A 26,837-nucleotide genomic window follows, 5' to 3' on the forward strand; every position below is an offset into this window, starting at 1 on the left:
CATTGGTAATTTTAGTATCTATAAACCTTTTGGATAAGGGACAGTGATTAATGAGGTCTGTGGTCATATTGTTATACTGCATGTTCTCTATTAAGCAAATCTAGTCACGGGCAAAATCCACTGTGCAGTGGAAACTCCTGTGCTGAACCTTTAGGGGCATCTCCATGTGGAATTTCTCTTTATCTTATGGTCTAACTTCCAGTTTTTTATCCCCTAAAGTGTCACTCATGTCACTCATTGTCCTGTCATTACATTTCAGCTGCATTTAAATTGATTACTCAGCTAATTAATTCCCAAATAGAATTACCATGTAATGGAATTACCCTGGAATCTACTTTATACTCTGGAATTTGCAATAATCACATCCCTCGTTGCTTTATTACCTCACATAAACTATATATTAACTGCTCAAGCTTCATGAAAAGTTGATGCACTTTATTAAAAATAATAATAAGAGTATACTTTGACACAGTGTTGCTGCATTTTTAAAACTCTGTTATTCATTATATTCAGCGAGGACTCCAGGCTGTCTATAAAAAAAACACATCTCTATTCACATATGTTTATGCCATCCTGCTTTGTAATAAACTTGAACCACCGAATCAGCGTCGGCCAATATCCTCTGCAGCTTCTCAGGTAACTATATACAACAATACACGGCAGCTTACAAATATTGAAGTGCAGATTAATCTCCTCTGCCATTCCTGTGTGTTCACACTACACCCCATGGTGCCAGTAAGACGATACCTCCCTGCCTATCAGAGGAGAACCCTTCATCCTATAAAAGACAGCCAACAGATGGTGCTTTTGACAGGGTGAGCGCTTCATAAGCATCCCAGGACTGAGGAGCTGGGGAGGTGGAATGCCTTCTTTTACTTTATTAGAGGTGAATCAGTGCAACTCAATCACAGGTTAAAAGTTTGTCCCCCCTTCAGATCTTAAACAGAGAAAAGGCCCAGTAGCAAAGCCTAAACATTAATCACAGTCTGTCTACAAGGCCTTTGCAGGAGAGATAGCGAAGAAGACCTCTGAGCCTCTTGAAGCAAGAAGAGGAGGAAAGCCAGGCCCTGTGGGTGCCCTGGGGTGTTTTCATGCACCCTAATTAGTCCTGCATTTGCCTGAAATGTTCCCTGGATTTCTCCTCAGCCTAGTCCCCGTGGTGCTACTCTCATTCTCCTTCTGCATGTTTACTATACATTTCCTTCACTCTCAAGTATCGCAGTGTCCCTAAGGGAGTTAGATTTATAACACAAATAGTCATAAAGAAGACTGATGAGGTCTCAAAGCTTGCGTAGCATGAGGAGAGACATTAACGCCAGGCAGTGCCATCAGCAAATAGCTAATGTTAGTGCACCTGCAGCTAAACAAGGCTTTAATGCCAGTTATCAGCTTCTAAGCTAACATTACATCTAGCACTGAACAAAGGGTAATGTTACATCAAGGATGGGCAAAAAAAAAAAAAAAAAAAAAGAAGTAGGCTACTGCCCAAGCTTTGAATCAGTGTGTCAACTCTGCTTTAATGAATAAAGCTTAGATGTGTTAAATGTAAGAAAACTGCAGCAGTGGAGCTTATTTTACAGCGTTTTTTATTCAAGGATAAATGCACTCTGAGAGGCTTTTAGGGAACTCTTTTTGGGCAATACTATTTTTTGCAGAGAAGATGGAAAACACTCTGTAGATACACTAAATACAGCAGCCACTTATCTGAGCACAGCGACTGGCAACAGAAGGAAATGACTAGCCTGGCTAAAAAAAAAAAAAAAAAAAAAAATGCAGAAAAGCTCCTCTGAAGATTAAATCTAAAATTTAGTTTGTTTTAATATTAAAAAAAAAAAAAAAAAGCAACAACAAATAAACGACCTCAAGTATCATCTTGTCACCGTCAAAAAAAAATAAAAATCTGGCCTTCCAAAAGCTATTGATGCCTGTAACCAGAAAACTGTCGCGATAACTGCAAAGTAAAGCGGTGTGAGACCTCACCGCTTCCTCCATGTCGCCGGTGAGACGAACACCAGACTGCAGAGTCTCTTGTCTTCCCTAGCATGCGAGCTAACATGTGTTGAGCTCACCAGAGTGTACCTTTCGCACATGTCAGACTGCTTACCAGAACAAAACCAGCGGCCATTAACCGTACAGTGGGCTGCCATTAACGCTACATTAATTTGGCTCTTCGTAGCGGGCTGTTGTTTGCTTGTGGGTGCAGAGCAGAGTGGTGGAGCATACTTCTCCCCGCGGCATCTAAATATAAATCTGTGTGACCTTTATATTTCCCCAGATGTTCCAGTGCAAAGTAGATTGCATCAGCTTTCAAACAGAGCGCCACGGCTTTATTTTCTCTCGTCTTGTCTTACAAATTGCTCTTCTTATTTCAAAACCAAGCGAGGGGGATTCGCAACTCTGGTTTTCTCGTGAAGGCAAACCCTTTTTTTTATTTTTTTTATTTTCATTTTCTTTTTTGAGGGAGGGTGGAGGTTCTTTCTGCAACTGTAATTTTGGAGGAACATTTGATTTTCTTCATCCAAATTTCCTGTTTTTGTCTTGATTACCCTCGGGAGAAAATCTGTTGTTGTTCGACAAAGAACTTCCACAAATTATCTGTAATATTCTGTTTGTTGATGTTTTTTGGTTGTTTTTTTTTGCTGCCACAAGATCTGCATTTATGTCTGTCTTTTCTATATGCTTGTTTCATGTGTTTTTAACTCTTTATTCTTCTGGTCCAAAATTTCCTTTAAGGTTTCCCTTACATGGTAATTACATAGTCCATTCTGAGAAAGGCCAGATTTATGGGAGCACTTTGTCTGCAAACCCTATTTGCATTAATGTTTGCACAGCCACTCTGAAGAGCGAACCGATCAGCGATCAATGGAGGTGGCTAAGTGCGATGGCATTGAAGTTGAGCCTTTTTTTTTTTTTTTTTTCCTAAATGTAGTCACAGTGGGGTAAGAGTCTTGGCACAGATGATGGTTGCTTCAATAGTTTCAAAATTAACCCGAGGTCAGAAGGATGCAACGACTGGAAATGATTCCCTATTTGGACTGTAGCCAGACATGTATGCATGCAGTGAATTTTGGTCTGAAGAAAGCATTGCTGATTTTTATCCTTCGAACTGCTCCTTCTCAAAGCCACAATACTGACCACCATGGGACCTAATATAATTTCTTAGTGTTACTCCAGAGATCTCTTGCTAAAGTTTAAGTACTCACGAGACAAACTAAAAAAAAACAAGAGTTAAAATCAAAGAATCATGTCTATAAGTCATCGGTATGAATCACCATGTATGCTGGATGCCATATCCCATTGCAACATGATTGCATCTTTCCATTAGACCCTTGAGGACCCTAAATGCCCACCTCTACACTCCACACTGCTCTTGCTGAGGTGAAAAATACATTATACTACTGTTTTCACGGGCTAAGGAGTGCTCCTCGTGATTAGTACATTAAACCCCCCCGGTGTAAAACTCTTCACGTGTAAATTTTTTTTTATTTCTTTCTAATGGAGAATACTGCTCCTGCGTTACCACAGGAACCACTTGTTTGTAGACTGCACACACTCTACTCGTTCTCATTAAAGCTTCTAACCTGCTGTATTGTGCCCTCCTGTACCTACAAGGACCCCTGTAGTCGGTATCATCACACTGTATGCAGTTGATTAGCGGGGCAGCACGGCACCCGAGGCCTCCATGTCTTTGAATATCCTCTGTAAGCATATTGCACGTGCTTCTCCCGATAACTGCTCACTCTCACTGTCAGAAACATGAAAGACCACCGTGTGCTTGTGCATATATTGAAATACCGGTGTAAAATATGTCGCTGTTGTGTCTTGCGCAGCAGAAACTTGACAAATCAAGTAGCGCCACTGTAGCTCTCTTTAATGTCAGGAAAGAAGAAGGCCTTGAGGTTGGAGAGAGAGAGTGCTGCTTGTCTCTCACACAAGGAGATACTCTCTGCTCCAAGAGTGTGCGTTTGTTTTCAGATGCTACAAAACCTTGGCCCAGACCACTGGAATGATCAAGTCTGAGGAAAGTGTGTTTGCCCATGTGAAATCTGACATCATCTACGTCGGCACCATCAACCCACATACACAGTAGAAACACACACACACACACACACACACACACACACACACACACACACACACGCGCGCGCGGCACGAGCTGGTCGGTCCAGGGGCTCATCTCTGAGCTGCCAGTAGGAGGGGGCGTGTAGATCCTGCGAGCGCTAATTAAATGTGTTTAACCCAAGGTCATTCACAGAGCCGAGCGAAAAGAAACGCACGAGACTCAGAGAAAAGTCCAGACTCGAAACGGCACACGAGAGACAGACGGAGGGAGCGGCGAAGATACAAAACAAGCCAAAGAAGGAGATTGAGAGCGAAGTAGGGGAAGAAAAAGGCTTTAACCACGTTGTAAATGTTTTATTGGGCTCCTTTGAAGTACTCCAACTGAAGGCACGTGTGTATATGTCTCTGGAGAGAAGCATGCCTCTCGCAGATAACCCAGTTAACACTGAGGATGGGAGGTGAGCCAGAGATATCCAGGCAGGATAGATGACCAGACAGATTCTTCCTTGGATTTGCTTTGCTGTTTTTTTTTCTTCTTTTTTGTTTTTCTAGTCTGAGGATCGTCAGTAAATTAACATTCCCCCACAACTCATCACTTCCACCTATTGTGTTTTATATATTCTTACCCAGGACTTATGCAAATCAGCTTTACTGTCAAAATAAAGCCCCAAAATGTTCAACATTTGAACGTGTATGTGTGTGAATATGTTTCATAACCTCCTTTTATGTGCTTCAAGTTATGCCATTAAGATCTTAGTCATAGTTGATTTTTTTGACATCTGTGGAAGCCGGTAGTAACGCCCCTTTGTGTTGTGATGTCACAGGTCCCAGGATTCTGTTTGAAGTGACGTGTATTGACAAATGCGCTTAAGCTTTTACATGTCTCTCTTGTGTGGTTATGCAATTTGAATCCTGCAAGGGAAAGACAGGTCTGCCAGTAAAAATGAAAACCATTTAAACTGCTATAGAGGGAGGCAGTGACAGAATCTAAATGCATTGATTGGCCATTGCCGAAAAGACAGCCATCCATAAAAAGTGGTCATGCCGTGGCAATAACTTTAAAGCTGCGGTGATCAATAGTTTTACAGTAACAATGGATTGAATTTCAATGTGGTGGGACCCACAGTATTATTAACCCACTGTCTTAGTTTGTATTTTAATGTCTCTTTTGGCTTATTATTTAGTTTTTTATGGCCCATAGCTTTATTGTTTAGGTTCAGTCTGAACCTCATTTTGAGTAGCAGCAAACAGTAGCAAAACGCTAATGAATAAAGTAGAACATTTATAGTTAGCAGCTAAAAATCCAGTTATTTTTCTCAGGATGAGAGAAAAACTAAGTCAGAGGCCAAACAGAGTATGAATATTGAATTTCCAGCAACAATTTCCAAGTGGCCATGACTCCAAATTGTTGCCTCTGTTAATGCATTGTAAACTGCTGGCTAACAAAGTAGCTACAGTAATAGGTTCCATATTGTGTTTACAGCGTGTTTTACTGCCCTCAAGACGTCAAAAAAAAATCCATTAAAAGTTTTAAATTGATTTTTTAAAAAGGAGTTAAAATGAGAGGGGAAAAAAAAAGAAAGTGCGAGATTTTCAAACCCTTTTTGGGGGCGGGGAGGCAGAAAGTGATGAGAAGAGAGTGATAACAGATTAAATCAGCTTTATGTGTTTAGTTGTAATTGTGCTGCGCAGTTACAGGGGCCAAGCCAAGCACCGTGTCCTAGCTAGCAGTTTTAAACCATGATGCAATTGTTGTGATTAGCACTACCATTATCATTTATAGCTTTAGTAATTGGACTCTCAGTTGGAGGTAAATCCATTACATTACTGTGGGATTAAATGGTGTCCCATTGTGTGTGTGTGTGTGTGTGTGTGTGTGTGTGTGTGTGTGTGTGTGTGTGTGTCACATGAGTGTGTGTGCATAAAATTATTTACTAAATGAACATATAGTCTTTTAAGCTAAGACAAGCAGTCTCATGTGGTCCCGTGTGTGTGTGCACATTAACAAAATTACTGCCTGAGCTGAGTCAATGGAACATGCACCAAGTGTGTGTGTGTGTGTGTGTGTGTGTGTGTGTGTGTGTGTGTGTGTGTGTGCTCCTGACTGGTTGGCCAGACGGAGGTCCATTTGTCGCGGATGGTTAATGCAGCAGCAGCGGTGGTGGGGTTGTTATGACTTTCAGGGAGTAGAAAGTGTGCCATTGCCAGAGCGGGTGACTAACAACACAAATCTGCTGCCGTGGCGTCCCATCGGGGAGAATTACATGCTCGGATTGGAGATGACACTCTCTCACCGAGTTAGATCAAAGCTGCCAGATTATTCTCCTCCACTCTCTTTGGCCGAAGGGATAGACGACTATTGTTGAATTTAGAGAAGTGGTGCGTCAAAAGTGGGTGTCCTCAAAATGTTAATGTATGTGCATAAAAAAAAGTGTCCTTGTTTGCTACAGTGCTCTTTGATAATCTGTTTAACATGCGAGTTGAGAAAGTGCCTGTGTAAATGGCGTTAATGTTCCCTCCTCATTGCTCGTCTCGCTCCTTCCTGCGCCGTGTTATTTTGTCCCTGCTTGTCCTCGGTCTGTCCCACCTCGCCTTACCTTTTCATGTTTCTGTCTTTGAAATGAAGAGGCAGGAATGCTCGGAAACTGAAGTCGTGGTTCTGTGGCAACAATATCCCTCTGTTACAGGTACAAGAAGAGAAGGCTCGCTCTCTGCTCTGCTGCACCGCAGAAATGCCTGAGACCGCCGCTTTTTAATGGAAAAGAGAATGAGGGGGGAAAAGAGGGACTGAGGCCTCCTTTAAACCTCACATTAACATTTGTCTGCTACCCAGATTGTATCCAGATACGATTAATCTGGAATCCCATTTATACCTGGCATTAGAAACGGCTCCGCACTGTTCACATTGAGAGCGGCTTGCTCTTTACCAGCGAGACACCTGTGAATGCCATGTGTAAACTGAGACAGGAGGAGGGAGTGACAACGGGATTTTCTTCTCTCTTAACATCTTTGAGGGGTTTTCTCGGGCGCAGCGCACCTATTCATTGTCTTCAAAAAGTTACCGTTCACCTCTCTTGTTGTCATCACAGCCTTGAAAGGCAGAAAGATATATATCACTCACCCTGAGATAGAGAGATACAGAGCGACTGAGAAAAATGAACAGAAGGCAGCGTTTGGAGAAGTAAAAAAAAAAAAGAGTTCACGGAAGAACATGAAGGAATTTCTCACAGGCTTGTGTTGTTAAATTTCAAGTGTCAGTGATTCTCACTGAGAACCGCCTCTTCACGTTCATTCTTACTTCATTCATATTTTAATGGAATAAAGGGTTTTATATTCGAATATTACCTTTGTTCAAATGACATGAACTTCCCTTTACAAAATTTTGTTTCAATGTCAGAAGCAGAAGGACAGTGAGAGAAATCCCAAAGTTATTGGATGGCTGCAACAGCAGGTTTGCACTTCATAACCTGTGTTAGTGCTGAGTCAAAGTCAAAGCCGTTTGTTTCGAACTTAACTTTGGTAAGCTTTGGCCTCAATGAGTAAATATGTACCGCTGACCGGTTGCAAACCGTCTTGACAGTACCGACCTTTAAGGGAACAGAGAGAACTGCATGGCAACAGGGACTTTATCTGCAGAACTTTATGTCTTTATTACGTGGATGAAAGTGGAGAGATGACAAGGGGAAAGAGAGTTGGAGCTGACATGCAGCAAAGGTCCTCTGCTACACACACACACATCAGGCACAGTGTGATTCCTAAGCTCATTTTCAGCCTCTGAAATGTGAATCTTATCAAGTCTTCTGTATCTTCTTTAAGAATGATTGATTGTTTCAGTTATTTTACACATTTTCTAGTCTCGGGTTCAAATTTTTCTTTGTGATCGTTGGGTATCTTTGGATCTTGGACTGTTGTGAAGGATATTTTTCACTATTTTCTGATGCTTGACAGAACAAACGGTTCATTGTTTAAACCTTAAATTATTCAGAAGATTCATTTATTATATCATTATAATACATTTGTAAATTACAGCCTTAAACTGGTCAACAGAAGACATGTGGCATGGATTTCAGCCAGTCATGAGACTGTAAGCTTTTTTACTGTCTGTTTACTGACCAAGACTGAAAATGAGTTGCCTTTTTTTTTTTTAACTTGTTGACATCCTGACACAGTGAATGTGGAGAAATCCCAGTTGGTGCAGGTGCAGAGCCTTACTGACATCAGACATGTCCTGGCTTTGACAGCACATACAGATATGAGCTAGCTCAAGGATGACAGATGCTTGGTGTGCATCGTTCTCTCGCCCTCTTTTTACTCTTATACAAAGATCTGAGTCAAACCTCTCTGGGTAGAAAAGGGACATCTACATCCTCCTTTAGTTTCTGTGCGAGACCCTGAGAAACATTTTTGGCACGTACAGTATGTTTACTGAACATTTACTGTTATTTACATTTACTGAACTCATGAACTGATGTTCACGAGTTACGGGAAGTCGACCCTCCGATACGTCAGAGCTTGTTGCTAGGATACAATCGATTAAATCTGATCACTCAAACACACACTTGAGCACCCCTACGGAACGCACATACATACAGTATGTCATATACATATTATCGAGAAGGATTCATACACACACAGCATACATAAGTGCATGTTGTTATCTGTTGCATCTACAGCTTTCAATCGGTTTATTGATTTCAGAGTCAAACCACTCTTCATGAGGGTCATCTCAAACATTCATCTCAACTCAAGAACTCACCTCTTCTCCTTTCTGCACTTTTCTCCTCTTCCTTGTTTCTCTCTTCAATCTTTACGCCCTGACTGCTTCTAATTTTTGTAGACTTTTAATGATTTTAGGTTCAGGAGCCTCACAGATGGCAATCGGCAGTGTTTAATTGAGGCTTGCAATGAGATGAGGATGAGAGACTTTTCTGAGAGGATTTTAAGTAACACCTTGAACCACTCTCTCGTTCTCTCTCTCTCTCTCTCTCTCTCTCTTTTTTTTTTTAAAAGCCTCCACAAAAGCCATAAATTGGCTTTTGGCCTAGTTCCATCTCTTGCTCTATTCCCCCGTATGCCTCTATAATGTAGGCTGCAAATATTATTCTTGCTGCAGATATTATTCTTTTGCCGAATCTGTCAGGCAGAGGGGATTTAGTGTAGGGTTTCAGCAGAGATGAGTCGCGCTTTTTTTTTTGTTCTTGGAAATGGTGTACAACAGCTCCAATAGTTTTTCTTGGTGCCTCGGAGAGATGAGCCCATTTCTCTCCCGTTGCACAAGGCTTATTAGTTTTCACTGTCAGCCCCTTTCTCTCCGCCGCTGGTTTCTCTCTGCTGGAGCAGAGGCTCTGCTCTCACCCGCAGCTCATGATTGTCTGAGCAAAACTATAAAGTGATTTCTCAGACTTATCACATTATGTGCTGTCCTGAAATAAGCATTATCTCCAACAGTGGGTCTTTATTCGAGTTACTCTGCAATCTTGGCCCGCGGGCCAATTCCCTAGCAGGAAAGTCAAGTTGTTTATGAGCTTACAAGCGTGATTAATTTTCTTAAAGTTAAGGGCTTTACTGAGAAGGCTAAGTGACTGTGGTTGATGGCTTTGGATCGGCTTGTTGGAAACAAGCCCTCAGCGTACGTGCTTCTCATCCTATGTCGCTCTCTGCAATGACCTTGTGACCAAAACATGCAGCGGCCCACGTCGCCTGCTGGTCTCTGTGGCCTTTCCTGCTCTGGATGACTTCAACACAGAGGGACATCTTCTTCTTCTCCTCCCCTTGTGTCTTTTCTTTTCTACTTGCCCATGCCATGCGCTCTCCTCTCTGCTTGGTTTTTATTTTTCATTGCAGCTTCATTCAGCCGTCCCGTCTTGTCTCGGCTTGTAAATTCAGATTTTCCCATTGAATCTCTTCACTCGTGCTCCTCTCTCATCCTGCCGCCTCTGCTCTCCCACGTTGTTCAAGCCACAGTTCCCACAAGCCCCGAGGCCACAGCTGTAGTTCGTCCGTGTCTCCCCCTGACCTCTCCATGTAGCACTGGAGAACAGCTGTTCCATGTTCGCACACAGACACACACACACACACACACACAGACACACACACACACACACACCAGCCAAGTGCAGCGCTCTGGGGGGAGGCCTGCAGTAGGGGCAATAGGTTTGCTCTTTGGCTTCATCATCACAGTTACCACACACACAAACACACACAGACATATGTGGCCTGACTGTCTGCGCTGGGCACGGAGAGGCAGACACACGAGCTGTATTTCATAAAGTAAAAGTATATGCACCCATTGCCCACACACAGAGTCAGCCAGCCAGACACACACATACACACACACACACACACACACACACACACACACACACACACACACACACACACACACACACACACACACACACACACACACACACAGCACCACTCCCCCAGTCAACTTCAATCTAAGCCACCAGGATCCCCACTGAAAGGCTTAGTCCTCCCCTTTTGTTCCACAGGGTGGGGACCGGCATGACCTTTGACCCATGCGTCGTGACCCCACCCAGATTTGGAGCCTAAGTTCAGTCATATGAGACCATGTTGGCCCAAAAGAGGTGTGTCACATGACTAAGATGTATCGGTTGTAGCCGAAGGGGCTGTTGTCAAGGGTGACATAAAAGAGATACAAAGGAATGTAAATCGACAATACAGGCACAATAAGATACTCACACACTAAAGGATAATCTGTCATTATTAGCAGTTTTGACTGATTAGTTTATTATTTGATTTATCTTATCAACACAGGCATAATTTAATTATAACAGGCCATTTAAACTCAGCACCATTTAAATGTTCTCAGCATTGAGCTAGTTCATTTACTCCCATATTTAATACATAATCTGTCTTATTTAGTTAAATATGATTTACAGAAGATAGATGAACTGGATTTTTTTTGCTGTTGGTACAAAACTCAAGTGTTATATTCGCACCAGTATGGAACAACAAGCGCTAACGTCGGTAGTGATCAGAATGCTGACGGCTGACATGCCTTACTAGATAGAAAGGGAGCGGATCACTGAAGCTCATGATCATGACTGCTGGTGGAACATGTTGTGTGGGGATCCATTTCGTATAGTATTGCAGTCTGGACTACAGTCGTGAATTGACTGACAGACAATGCTGCCAGCATCACTAAAAACACCCGGTAGACTGAGTGTGCTCTTACATCGACCTTCTTCGGTCTGGACCTTCTGACTTTGGAAAGGGTGCCTTCCACCACGGCCCGGACCAGAAGACAAAACAAATTTGGTGCGACCATTAAAGGTGGTTTGAATCTGAATCAAAGTGAACCATGGACTGGTTCGTTTGCAGCGTGAAAGAAGTTTTTGGATTTTTGGAGCAAATACAGGAAGTACGACATAGGACGAAGATATGTCATGCTCACAAAATTCAAAATGTGGAACCAAAGTGACTGGATCAAATGTATACAATATAAAATTTTATAATAATAATAAAAAATAAAAAAAAGAACTTTGGATCAGACCTTGAGCCTGACTTTCCCATCCTTGGCCAGAATATGGAAAACTGTTGCTTTGTGAAATTCTCATTTATATTTTTTCATGGAAATCATAGTTTTGGTACAATTAAACTGTGTTTTGTGGCTGTTTTGTGTTAAGTTTGGCTTATTTTGTGAAGTATGAAAAATAATTTTGCAGAAAAACACATTTACATTCCTGCACTGGAGGTTTTGTGTTTGGTACAGAATCTCCAGTGTATTGACTAATATTATATTCTATTGCCGCCAATATTGAAAAAAAAAAAAAACCACCCAGCCCAGGTATAATAATAATAGCGCTCTCATTGTTTGCCATTAATAGTATTCACTCACTGTTTCTCATCATTTGTACCTGTTGTTAAAGCCACAGCAGAATATTAAAGTGCACACACAACCCAGTCGCTCTACCTCCACTGACTCTGCACTCATGCATAAACTCAAAGGTGACAGGTCACAGGTCAGCACTGACATCAGCTACATGGCAACTCACATACAGATAAGTAGACTGTGAATCTGGACTCCCAAAGACTCACACAGACACACAGAGAATAGCCTTCGCTGGTGTGGAGTCTTGGGGCTGTTGGCTGAATTTGAATGTGGACCTCCAGCTGACATCTATCCATGATTAATGAGAGAGTCCGGATTCAGTTTTGGCTCCTTAATGAATACAGTTTGAGAAGTTGAAGAGCCTATCAATATTTGACATGTCTCTTGAATATGTTTGCATAATTGATGCAGGAATCTAAATTGAATCATAATTGCATCATTGTGGACGTTTCGTCCTCTTTCTCTCTCTCATTATTTTTCTTGTCCTTTGTATCCCACTCCCCGTGATATTTCTCTCAAGACCAAATATGCCCCCTCCACGATCTTTCACTCAAGCACATGCGATACACACACAAGCGCACACACTCAGATGGGTGCCGACAGACAATCAATGTGATCTCAGGGTGTGACTGACACATGGTACTGATGAACCCACTGGGTAGCGTAACGCTTTGCTTGCCTCTGTGCTGTGATTGACAGCTGTACCTCCTCTCTCACATGCTCTCTTTCTCTCACGCACGCACGCACGCACGCACGCACGCACGCACGCACACACACACACACACACACACACACACACACACACACACACACACACACATATATATACCCTGGGAGCACTGACTGTCTCAGACATCATGCTGCTCTCCAGTGTCATGCGGTGCTGACATAGTCTGTGTTTGATGCTGATGTCAAACTCACTCTCAAATGATTCTGTATATGTGTATATATATATGTGTGTGTGCGTGTGTGCGTGTGTGCGTGAGTGTGAGTGTGTTAGAGGTAAATAGACGTGAAGGATCCTCTTCGAATTAACAAGGATAATGACTGACATACTGGAGCCAAACAGTATGTATCAGTGAAACTATAATTACCACCTCGTGGTCTTATGCCTCCACCAACAAGTCAACGTTGCAGTTTAAACTCATGTCTGTCGAGACTCATATAATACATATAGTGAAGGCTTTGAAAGATTGAAAGAAATTTTAATTATTTTTTTTTTAGATTTATGAATGAAAATGATTTGACTTGTTCTTGTTTGGCTACATGTCGGTTTTATTTGTGTGTAAATTCACTGAGAGAAACAAAAAACAGTTGAATTCTTTGCATTGTCTGTCACATTTGCAGGAGCTTTCAACTGCATCTTGCTGTGTTCATATGCAAGTTTGTTTAATTATCATGGAGATGATAAGATGGAGGAATATGAAACAGGTGCACTTGTTAACATGTACAATATGTGCTGTATATGGCTGAAAGCTTGTAAGTAGACCTTGAGTTCAACTATTTCTGTCAAGAATGAACTTTTAAACCGAACTAACTTCTTGACATGTCTCTTGAGTGTTAATATATTTTTCTATTTCTTCCATCACGTGAAATTCACACAAAGTTCTATGTGATTTTATGATTGGTATTGCCTCTAAATTCACAATAAACCAACAAGAACATTTTTACATTTTACAGGATGAGAAATAAGTGAATGTTCCCTAAAAGAGAAAGTAAAAATAAATGCACATTAAAAGCTTAAATCTATTTTAAAAAAAATAAATAAATAAAATAAAATAAGTTGAAATTGTCGTCCCCTCTTGAAGCAGCTAAACTCAGTTAAAACCCAAGAATGAAATGCTGTGTGTTTTAAAAGACAGCTGCGTCTCCAAATTCTTTCAAAGCTGATATTTCAAAGGGGAAAATCTCTACTGATGACAACGCATCTCTCCATCCGAGTCCGTGTGCAGAGCCGCCCAGTTTCCTGTGTTACTCGTAGTCCCGCGCTGGGTGGCCTCTCAGTGTTCTCTGATTGGAGGTGTTGTGCTGAGGGACCCAGGTGGCTCTAAGACTGGGTTTATATTTTGATTTAGAGGAGTTTTCAGAGGGAATACATTAGAGTGTGTTTGCAGACAAGAAATTAGCCGTGATTAAGTTTCTACTCACCTATTGGAGGAGAGTGGGACCAGTCTCCGCTGGCAGATGGGACCCGGATAATAGTCTGTGATGCTTTGAAAATAAGGAGGGTTTGTGTGTGCGCGGTATATGCATATTAACGTGGATCCAGACGGGATTGTCTCTGTGCATTTGTGAGAAGTTTAGTGTGCAGGACAAAATTTTCCCGTATGAGAGTCACTTCAGGATTTTGGATAATGATTTGGTACGAACGAGCCTGCAGCGACTGTAATGTGGATGGAACGAATTGAAGCGTTTGTCTCCCTCTCTCCGAGTGTGTGTGTGTCAGATGAAAGGACGTCTCTGTGAGGGGTAACTCTGGCCTCCTCGTTTCAGTGGCTCTGATGACAAAATGTGTCAGTGTAGAAGAAGAGCCCGCCGCAGAGCATGTGCTGACATGTCTAAATCGGAGACTGTCTCACACGTATGGATCTGCACACACACACACACACAGACAACGTGAACACATAAAACGAACATGCACTGTGAGGCGTCCTGAGGGCCATCTGGAAGTGCAGAGCGAGGCACAGCTGGTCTCCAGTGAACATCCACCGAGTCTGGACCCCTCATCTACAAGATCACACAGTGAGGCGCCAATCATTGACTTTAAGGATGTGTGTGTGTGTGTGTGTGTGTGTGTGTGTGTGTGTGTGTGTGTGCGCGTGCGCGTGCGCGCGCAGTTGGGGGGACTTTGACTACTGTGCAGACACTAAATGTAACTGAAAAATTGCCTCCATCTGTTGGCACTGGAAAAAATCTGAGAGGACAAATTGAAAAGATTGCAAGGATAAAGCCGTCATAGTGAATTAGTATCGCGGCAGGAAGACTTCTTGTTATCGGGGTGTTTGTAAAATATTCAGGCTTACACATGTGGGGGATTTGGGCAGGGGAGGGCGGTAGCCGGAGGGAAAGAACTGGGTGCTGACTTGAACTGATCCAGTAGTTTGCGTGAGCTTATACCGAGTGTGATTCTGCATGCATATGAGCCCTATCTTTATGTGTGGACATGTTTTTATTCATTTATTTATTTAGGCTCACTGGGTTAACACCTACCACCTGCAGCTGTACTTTACTGCCCAGTTGTCATTTGAATAGCAACATGGATCCGGTGCAGCTATGCAAACAAGCGTAACATCTTATAAATTCCTGACACCTGGTTACTTTTGAATTCACGCTGCAACACAGAGTCACTGGGACTTTCCATTTACAGTTCAGCATGAAGAAACTTAATGTACATTAGCTGTGAAGGGTACAGCTCACCAGCATGGAGATGGCCTATATCAAGTTGTATCATGGCTTGTTTTGGATTTAGTTTCCTGGGCTGTTTTTTTGGGTTTTTTTTTTTTTTTTTTTTTTACTGTAGGTGCTCTGGATTCACGCTGGATGAGCGTGACAGCGAGCCGGAGAGACAGGGAAATTACCACGGACCTATCAGTCAGCGATTTCCCTCAAGAAATGGATCTTGACGGGGCAGAAAGACCTGTCATATTAAGGCCGTGTTCAGATCTTATCCATATTCAGCTGAAATCACTCAGGATGGACTTCTGGCTTCGTACCAGGGATCAGAATACGTCACATGTTCGTCTCTGTTGAACACTTGTGGGTGACGTGATTGCTCATGTAAATAACCACATCCCCCACTTTCAGTCATCAGAGTCCAAACATTCGGGCTGTTATCATTTATGCCGCCAACACTTGTTTAAGTTGCATTTACAAGGATCAATATTGCTATTCTTGACACTCAAAGAGGTTGTCAATTGTTCCTTTGTCAGTGCTTCAATGGGGAAACTGGCGTGTGCATGAACACATACGTCCACTTATGCAAATGGGGCTGACCGACATCAGCGTCCTCAGTTTGTTTTGTTTGCTGCCACATCCGTAATAACAGCTGTCCTCTTGTGCTGTGGTCTCATCTGGCTAATAGTGTTGTTGGGTATATTACAAACTGGATGTGTTTGTCTGATTAGTTGTGTGTGTGATGGTTTTAAACTGCTATCAAGTTGTCTTTACATTAGAAATGGCGTGGCTCTGATTTTGGCTTGTGTGATGTCGGGGATTTTTTTTTACTGATAACAATTTTTTTACTTAGTCAGATAACGGTTAGAAAAATTACAGAGGGCTCCTCAGATATGTATTGTATTTAACGTATTTTAGCCATCGACTGTTTATATAAGTGAACGTAGATTATGAGTGTGAAATTGAGGCCAAATCAGAAGCGCCATGAGCTGCAATACCACCGAGTGCCACTAGGCCTCCGGCTCCATTGACTCCCATCAAACTTGTCTCATGAAATACAAAGGAAATAAAAAAAATTTCCACAAGTTATTTCGGTGACGGTAGGTAAAGTCACTCTTTCTTATTACCTATTTGACGGTCCATCTGAAAATAATCCCGTCAATAATTAGAAAATCTGCCTCAAAAAGCTGTGTTTTAGGTTAGGGTAGTCGTGTCTGTTTGATTGACAGTCCTGTGGTACAGTCAGATTACGGCTATCTGTGGGCGGGACGTAGAATTGTCGGGTTTCCAATCGGATCGAGTCAGATCCCCCGCTAGCTCCTCCCCACAACTCGTCCAAATGATGGCCACGGTCCCGAACTCGAAGCTTCATAACGGCCGTTCACAAACCAAACGGCTGACGTGACTGTTGGGTTGCCGCTTGATTGTAGCCCTTGAAAAGGAGAGACAACTTTCCTTTCACCTTGCATAGTAATTCAACAATACAGTCACGCTAAAACGACCTGTAACGTGCATATTGTATATTACAGCACCGGGAGTGCTGGCATTTTGGCCTCAGTGGGCTTGTAACCTCCAGGATTTCTTCTCTGTTGCCACGTAGTTTACACACAACTCTTAAACGGCACCACTCCACCGCGTGCGTGGACAGACCTCGGGGGGGGGGGGGGGGGGGGGGGTCGTCACGGGTTGTTGTCGTGTTTTTTTTTTTTTTTAACCACGGAAAGCCTCAGTGTTTACCCATGCGGACCGCCGGGTCATCCCGTGCCGGAGTGCTAATTGGAACGAGCATAAGCTGGCTAATTAGCGCTAATTAGGCTAATGATTTAGCTGCAGGGTGTACAGCGGGCGTTATAGCAGGAGGGGGGGGGGGAGGAGGAAGAAGAAGGTGGGGCAAAATGGACAAATGCACATCTGGATACAGTTGCTGACACGCACTCTTTCACATAGCCGCAGGGTGAAAAAGTAGAGAGGGTGAAAGTCGGGGAGCACAAACGCACACACGCACGCACACGCGCACACACACACACACACACACACACACACACACACACACACACACACACACACACACACAATCACATACCGCTGATGCTTCTCAAACTCACGCCATTGTATGCATGTGCACACACATTATCATCCTTAAACACACACACACACAGAAACATATGTGAATAACCCCCCCACCCCCCCACCCACCCTCAACCCACACACACACACACACACACACACACACACACACACACACACACACACACACACACACACACACTCCCCCTCACCAAACACACTCTATCTCAGTTAGTCAAGAGCCAACAATGGCTTCTTTTTTCTTTTTTTTTTCCCCACAAGCTCACTTAGCCTGCACATCTGTCGTATTCTCAAGGGAACACACACAACAATATGCTTCAACTTACACACTTGTGTTTATGGGCAGTACGAGGCTCCTGTTTAATTACTGCTGGAATCTGTCCTCAGTCTTTTTTTGGGGGGGGAGTTATTTACTCGACAAATGAGCACATCTGTGACACGACATCCATAATGAGGAATAACTTCTATATTCTTCAATGTGCAGCTTGAGGTTCATTTTCCTTCATGCAGAGGGAAACAGTGAGAGGAAAGTGGATATTTCTTCTTTCTTCTTTCTTTTTTTTTTTTCTTTTTTTTTTTTTTTATCATAAATCATTAATCTGATGAGTTAAGAGTCTTTAGTAGATCATTTTTTTCCCCGGTTACATTATCTCAGGAGCCTGCTCACAAACCCCACCACAACAGAGTGAAAGAATACACTTCCCTGGTTTTTGTTCCAGCCGTCACCAGAACTGCAAGACACTTATTCTTTCACAGACACTCACAGAAACCCACTTTGGAAGACAAAGAAATTAGCGAGAGAGTGTCAGAGGCAGACAGGAAAGAGGTCTGGAGGCTAATGTAACAACAGTCTCAATAAGTACTGAATTAGATCTCTCTCTCTCTCGGCTCCCTGGAAGACACTTCGGCTGGTTGAGGTTTTGTATTTTCATCAACCTGAAGCTCCACGTTCGGAGGACGGACCGAAAGAAACCGGGAGGTCGTCCGCGAAGTGCACCTTTTGGGAATCTGGGCTGAGGCAGTTAACCTTTTTTTGTTGTTTTTTGTTTTTCCCCACATTATGCTGCTTCATTAGGAAAATGTTGTACTTTTTACTCACCAAACTTAAGCTGCAAACGTTCGCACACCTGGCTAACAAGCTTTCTGCTACCTAAAAGAAGAGCTTACCCTGACATTATTTCCCAATGCAAGGCTATTATTTGCCAACCGCATGATTATATGGAGTTACAGGTTACCTCACAAAAAAAAAGGCCTGTTGAAAACACCCGCCGTGTGGAGCCAATTGGTACTCTACCTTCATTTGGGCTAAAGTCAGCCGTCTGCTCTTTATTTGTTTGGGGGGGGGGGGGGGGGGGGGGGGGGTTTCACCCCCAGCAACCGCGACCAGATGTATTTCCCAAAACTGCATTTCATTTCCCAAAAGTTCACTGGCCGGACGTCGTCCTCGAAAGGGTTTTGCCTCATAATTGAAACGTATCGACAAGTTGAAAAATGAACGCGTCAATTTAACCTGCGTTTCAAAATCACGTCTGAAACTTTGAACTGCACATTTAGGGCTCTTTTATGTCGCTATTGTTTCAGAATGAGTTGCCTGAAAACATAAAAAATAAATAAATAAATAAATAAAAAAGGAGCTTCAGACATAAATTCAGGCAACTCTGGAACTAAGTAGCGGGCTAGCCAGCTGCAGCGAACTAATATATATATATATATATATATATATATATATAAAAAAATTATAAAACAATTATAAAACAACAATAATTTATAAAAAAATTTTAAAATATATATTTCTGTGAATTTTGAGTTATAAAGAGCCATCATAAACTGTATACGTTCTGTGCTACAATGTAAAACTTGAAAGGCATAGCAACAGTTACTAAGGGGACGGCCTCATGGTAGCCATGGGATGAGGTCTGATTTGTTGCATGTTTCTCTTATCTACCAATAACATTAGTTGCCTACTCTTTTTATATATATATATATATATATATATATATATATATATATATATATATATATATATGTATATATAAAAATAAAAATCCCAGCGCTGTTCTCTTTCACCCTTTTACCCCCCCCCCGTCTGCGTGGATGACGCATCTTTGCAAGTTGCTGCAAATGAAGGATGTTTAATGACAGGTTGCCACGGCGACGGTGTAGGATGTTCCCATTAGGGGGCTGGCGAAGAAGTTTCTCAACTGCGTAACAGTTGTTGGGACATAAACCCAAACGCAGAGGTCGTCTCCTCTGCTTCATCACGTGAAGTAATGTTTTCCCTCGGCTTTGTATTTTGCGCACGCTGACTTCCTTCTGGGCTGCTTCTGGCTCCGAACGTGGCATCAGTTTTGTCCCTCCGCTCACCGTTGTCACACGCTCGCTCTATTTTCATCACCCTGCTTTCATCACGTTATCGTTTTTGCACAATCACGCACAGTCACCCTCATACACACACACACACACACACACACACACAATGAGGTGTCACGCACAAGCGCAAGTGTCTGAAAAATATAAATACACACACACACACAAGCACACACAAGCACACACAAGCACACAGCTCAGCGGTGCATTTCCCGCCACTAGCTCAAGGTCACAAGGACAAAACGGACTGAGCTGCTGTTATGCGGACAAAAAAAATAAAAAAAATAAACAGAACAGAAGGAGAAGCGGAAAAGAAGAGAAAGATGGCAAGCTGCAACCTCTGAACCCCACATAAAGCACAAACCTACGGGATGTTTGAGGGAGGCGGAAGGAAAGAAGGTGGAGGTTTACACGGCAGGAGACGGCCTCAGAAAGGTCTCCTCCGGCGACCAACCTCCAAACCACTAACACTCCCCCGTAAAAATCAAATTATCTGTTTTGGATACAATCCCAGTCATAATTAGATTAAGGTGCACTGCAGGTGGATCGTGAGGGGGGGGGGGGGGGGGACACATCTCGGCCAAAACTTACATCCTGTAGACCAGAAATTTGCTGGAGAGACTTTTGAAAATTTTCCCTTTTGGTTATAAAATATTATAAAACCGAGAACTCAAGCGTTGCAATGGTTACGGACAACATGTTATGAGGCCGTTGTGTGTTAAATCGCACATTGATATTCATTGCCATCAGATGCCGGTCTGTTTGGTGGGCTGTCGCGCGTGCACGCGCACACACACACACACGCACGCACACACGCACACACACACACCACGCAGGCAGACAGCTGGTGTGGAAATATGGGCTAAGATAGCTTCTTCGTCTCTGTCGACAGGTGACGGAACGTCAATGTGAGGGCGTGCAGCTGTCGCCTGTGCACGCTGCGTGTGTGTCTGTGTGTGCGCGCGCGATAACTGTGTTATGTGCTGAGCAGAACGTTAGGCGTGTAGGTGTGAACGAGGGTGGGATTTTATCACAGGCTGTCATGTCCCCGCGCTTTATTAGAGCTCGGCTAAAAAACAGACAAGGCGGCATCTCTCCAGCAACATCAGCAGTCGCCATCAAAGTGTGTGCGTGTGCGTTAGTGTGTGTGCGTGCGTGTGTGCGTGCGCGTGTGCGTGTGAGAGGGGAAAAGAGAAACGGGGAGAACGTAGTGTTTGGCTTCCAGCTTTGACCTGTCAACTCGGTCCATATTCACAGGAACACTCCGAAGGCGGCATCAGCCATCACTGTCACTCCTCTGCACGAGCCACAGCATCATCAATAGAGCAAAAATGTACGCGTGCACGTGCGTGTCCCGTAACCTTCGCCTCGTATAGTTTGGCTAAATGAGAAATGATTTTCCGCCTCACCACTCTCTTAACTCCCCCAACCTGTACAACCCGCAAGGCTTCACAGTTTCCACTTTTCTTTTTCGCAAAAAAACTGCTCCAAAAATGTACTTTAACAATTTGTATTTTTTTTTTTTTAGCTTTCTTTATTTTCTTCGAGGGATCGTAATGCGTAGCTATAATCGGATTCATTTCTCCCAATTTTTCGCTGCTTCGTTTGATAATAAATATTTTTTACAGCTGTCACTGTTGTAAGAAGATAGTTTAGTTTTTATTATTGCGATCAGTCTTCTTCCTACAAAACAACATAACTTTTGGTTTCAAAGTGACATAAAATCAGTGTGAAAATAGCTTGAAACAGATGCTCATTTTTTTTTTATTTTTTTTTTTTTTTTATAAAGAATTTACTGTCTGCTGGTTGCGTGCATCCGACAAGAAGTTGCAGTTTACATCCACAATTTATGATTAGAAATACGTCAAATTTATTTGACTTGGAGTTTGTTAAGCTTTGTTGTTCTTGTTCTGCTGTACGTCTACTGTACCGGTGTGTAAATTCATTGAGAAACCAAAAAATGGAGTCAATTTACATGTGTGTTCTCATGTTTGGCCAATAATGCTGATTGATAAAAGGCAATGTTCCATATACTGTATATAAATTTACATGATTAGTATCTGACCAAATACAATGAAATATAGTCACAATCTCCTGTTATAATGTTCAATAATGACCAGAGAAGTGTTTTTACAGGACATTATGATATCACAGAAAAGCTGATCTTTGACCTGTCTAAAAATGTCAACCCTTCATCATATTATCCTAGTAGACAAATTTTGTGACATTTTGTCATAATTACCAGATGAATTTTGTAGTTATGGCCACTAATGGTTTTTTTTTTTTTTTAGGTCAAAATGACCTGTTTTCAAGTCAGATCATCCTTCAGTCCAAATGAGTGCTTGCGTCAAATTTGAAGAAATGCCTTAACGGTGTTTCTGAGATATCACGTTAATGAGAATGGGACAGACAGATGGACAACCAGAAAACACAATGTCTCCAGCTTGTAGGAATGGAAACTGCCTATCTATCGGTGAAAATTAGTATAACAAAATAATTCGACTTAAAAGTGTGTCCTCCTCACGCCCGGTCCTTCGCCGTTGGCTGGCATGTTCGCGTTTTAGGTAATACGTCGAGTCCATCCGTGTAACATCGTACAATTTATTAACACACATACACCGGCATTGTCAAAATATGGAAGAGTAGCATGCACGCAAACATGAGCACACAGACTGATAAACAGACACAGTGATTCTCTATTTTTGTCTGTCTCCCTTTCTCTCTCTCTCTCGCGCGCACACACACACACACACACACACACACACACACACACACACACACACACACACACACACACACACACACACACACACACACACACACACACACACAGAGCCAGCTGTGTGGTGGAAGCAGGTGTCACTCTCAGCTCATTACCCCCAGCAGGGTTGATCACCCTGTTTGGAGAGCAATAAGACACACCTCAGTGGAGAGATAGAGGGATGAAGGGGGCAGGAGGAGGAGAGAGAAAGAGGAGCAGGGAGAGGGAGGGAGGGAGGGATGAAGGGAGGGAGGGGAGGGAGAGAGGCAGCATCGGCCTCCTGCTTTAGGAGATAGAGGGACCGGAGAAAGGCAGGGAGTCGGGAGAAGGGTGGTGTGCCAAAGTGCATGTGGTTTGTGAGATAGGAGGAGGAAGGATGAGGAAGGAGAGAGAGAGAGACAGGAGAGTTGTGTTGGAAGTAAGGGGGAGAGAGGGAGACAAAATAGGTGGAGAAACAGTGGCAGGCAAAAAGCAGAAAGAGGCTGTTCAGTGGAAAAAATAAGTAAGTAATAATGAATTACAAATTGGGTGTTATATGGGGAGTTTGGCGCCATTGCTAAAAATTCTGAGGACCTTTAAATAAACCCAGTTTACAGACCAAATGCTCGGTTTAGCTTTCTCTTACTCTACTTGCTGTGGTTGTGCACATGCAGTGTTTTCCTGCATTAAGGTGTTATTACCTGACTAAAATGTTGACTTGTTAGACTCGCATAATAACACACTAGAGGAACCAAGAGCTGAAAATGCAGGAGTTGTTTTTCTTGAAATCTCTCTTTTCCTGTTTTTGTTGTTTTGTTTGCTCCCGATTCTCCCGTTTGGGTCCATGTCGTCAAATGTGCGCGAATGTCGGGCGTGAATGTGTGTAAAACTGCATATCGTGACAAAGACTGCGTGTGGATGACACACTCTTTGTGCCACGCTTATCAGATCCTGTTCAACTATAATCACCCAATTTGAATATTAGTTATCAGTGCATAATTGACAGTTGAAAAGTAGCTCATTACAGCGAGCACTAATGATGCATGCGCTGTGAGCGTTCCTCTGATTACTCACAGTTTTCTAAGCATGTTCCTTCAGATGCCGTTTTCTGGTTTAACTCACCGCGCATGTTTGGTGCGTCTCTGCAGGTACGACTACAAGGAGATGCTCCACAATTCCACCTTCTGTTTGGTGCCCCGCGGCAGACGACTGGGGTCCTTTCGCTTCCTCGAGGCGCTGCAGGTAAACAGGCAACACGCGCACACACACACACACATGCACACGCACACGCACACACACACACGCACGCACACACACACACACACACACCTTTCTGAGAGAGCATTGCTGTAAATTCAATCCTACCAGCAGTATTAACATGAAAAAAAAGATAATCACCACCCACACTTAACCTCCCACTTAACATTTGTTTTAATAGTGCCACCTCTCGCATTAAAGGATCACACAAAAAAAAGATCATTACCACCTTAATTTTCAGACTAATAGTGTAATTAATATAAACAAACAAGACCTACGCCGAGAAGATTAGCTGCCTTTTTCTGCCTCTGAACACTGCTCCTAGTTTTGAAAATAGAGTTAAATTGTCGCCCAACTTTGCGAACACAGCAGACGGTGAGATGATCAAAAGATTAGTTTGACAATCAAGTGTCAGATGAGCCACAGAAGATGAAAAAAAAAAAAAAAAAAATCCGTTTTTTTTTTTGCCATTTTACCGGTTTGTTTTGTGTACATTTCAATTACAAAATGAATCAGTTGTCAGAGAAATCTTTTAGGGGTTTTGCAAAGACAGATCGGTTCTGGTTTCTGCTATCAAACACTGCAGAGTTTGTCAAGGTTAAATGTAAATTACGCCGTATTAGGCGATGAAAATGCTCCACATAACAAACCGTAACACAACATCATAATTTCCACCCATCTAGAGTCTAATACTGCATCCGCATTTACCACCACTTTACTCCCGCCTCTTGATATTTATACACTCAACATCTTTTTTTCTCCTCCACCCCTCCTGTTCCATCCATTTCTCTGACTGCACCGCACTCTTCTGCATTACTACTGCGCTGTCCTTTACCTCTCCTTAGAGTACACCAGCGTACACAGAGTGCACCCACATAAGTGCGCTTATCTCACAATCAGCTGCCACACACACACACACACACACACACACACACACACACACACACACACACACACACACACACACACACACACACACACACACACACAACAGCACTCTTCACTCAGGAGGCAAATCTGCCCTCTCCTCTCCTTTCTCTCAATTTGTCTGACTCCCTCTATCCATTGACTTGGCACCGTTGCAGATGAAGACAATGGGAAAGTATTTGCAGGCTTTTTTGTATGCATGACAAAGAAATCCTGCATAGAGGTCAACTCTTCATATGTGTGTTTGTCTGTTTGTATCTTATATGCATGTGATTGTGTTTTTGTGTGGAGGAGACAGTGGCAGCAGCAGCCTGAGGGCCAGTTCTGGTTCAGCTGACACCTTTATGACCTGGGAGTGACAGGGCCGTCATTACATCAAACTCCCACCACATAAAAAAACCACACACACACACACACACACACACACACACACACACACACACACACACACACACACACACACACACACACACACACACACACACACACACACCAGCTGTTCCCTCTACCTTTCTCTTCATCCCTCCATCCTTCTGCCACTCCTTTGCCAAAGGTCACATTCAGCAGCTCTGCCTCACTTCTTTTCATCTTTTTTTTTTTTTATTCACTGTCTTGTGCCTTTTGATGTTTTTTTAATTCCCCTTCCCTTTACCATTCATCCTGCTCACCTCCACTGAGTAATTAACTCTGCTGCACCTAATGTTACCACATTAATACTGATATATCAAAACAAAAAAGAAAATGGTCCTACTGTGAGTGTGATCAACTCATATTAAGTAAATAAACGTATTTGCTATCTTTGATTTTTCTGCTCGTAAATGATTGAATCTTTTTTTTTTTTTTTTTATTAAATAAACACAGAGAAAGTCATTTAGAGATTCTGCAAGTGTTACAGCAGTGAGAATACATGTTGTCTGGTTTGTTTAAATCCAGGCCGCCTCAACTCTCAGTACAAGATGACAGACTTTTTATCTAACAAATTGCTGCAATTTTTTTCTATATCCCGTTCAGTCATCACTATTCTGAATGCCTCCCTATCTGTATCAACATGTTATTGGCCTGCTTTATCTAGACTATATGTTCAAACTTATTTCTGTTTATCTGACTGCTCATCTGCTCTGTGAAAGGCTCATGTTTGAGTTTTGATTTTGTAACTTTGATCCAAGCAACACATAAGCATATATAGGTAATATTTGAGTGCATATTTGCACACTGTTTTCTCAGGCTGAATACATAAAATCTTCTCGAATTAAATCAAATTGATATTTTGCTCATAGCATTTTGATCTCAGTGTCAGACAACAAAAAAGTTATCAACTAGCTAGTGAGCAGAATGGGCGGCTGAAGTCAGATATTTCCCTCAAGAGTTTGTGGCAAAAAAAAAAACAAAAGCGTATATCAGACTTATATTTGTCAGGTGACCAGAAGTATGACTCCAAATGAACAATAATTTGCTTTATTTCTACTGAATGGGTAATTTTTGCTGACACATTTGCAATATCAACTTTGTAAAGTGATATTATGTTAAAGTCAAGTTTACAGCTTGTTCTCCTGCCCTCTAGTGACCAGAAAATCAATTAATACAGCTTTAAGTATCTACTGCAAGTAGTAGCCTTCTCCATTAATAGTTTGAGACTTCTATCACTGACAATTTTGCTACGATACAGTCTAAATTGCATGTAAGTGTGTATCATATATTTAGCAGTAATCATTATTATAGTATTACAGTTTTGAGACGATTTTTCTTTCTTAGATGTTAAAGGTCCGTCTTGTGATGCAACTCTTACTCAGAAACAGCATTGAGTCTGCAGCTGATAAAGTTTGCAGCTGTAAAACCATGAGTGGAAAAGAAATTCAGCCGTAATATGTCCTGTGCTGCATGGATCACTGTTGTGATGTTCCTTGCTGTTTGATGTTACAAGTTGTACTAATGATTTTATGTACATCAAAGACAATTGAACTCGGGCAACCTGACAGTCAAATGGTTAGACCTCATACCACACAGACTACAAAGACCTTAACAGCAGAGTAGCCAGTTCAATGACCACTCGGATCTTTTACTGCACGTCATTCCCCCGCACTGTCTCCCCACTTTTCTTTTCTATTTCTCTGGAGTACTGTCGGACCAACGAAAGATGCTTTAAAC

General features: G+C 42.4%; 1 protein-coding gene across 1 annotated transcript in view; it reads left to right on the top strand.

The window, feature by feature from the left end:
• ext1b (exostosin glycosyltransferase 1b) overlaps nt 1-26,837 on the top strand; it is a 123,353-nt gene that overhangs the window by 62,211 nt on the left and 34,305 nt on the right. Inside the window, exon 2 of the mRNA XM_069176285.1 lies at nt 23,657-23,750. Coding sequence (XP_069032386.1) covers nt 23,657-23,750 — 94 coding nt within the window. The remainder of the gene's footprint in view (nt 1-23,656; nt 23,751-26,837) is intronic.

The sequence above is a fragment of the Embiotoca jacksoni genome, unplaced genomic scaffold (assembly GCF_022577435.1).
Source record: "Embiotoca jacksoni isolate LCO1_2020_lvr unplaced genomic scaffold, fEmbJac1.0.p SCAF_7, whole genome shotgun sequence".
NCBI lineage: Eukaryota > Metazoa > Chordata > Actinopteri > Embiotocidae > Embiotoca > Embiotoca jacksoni.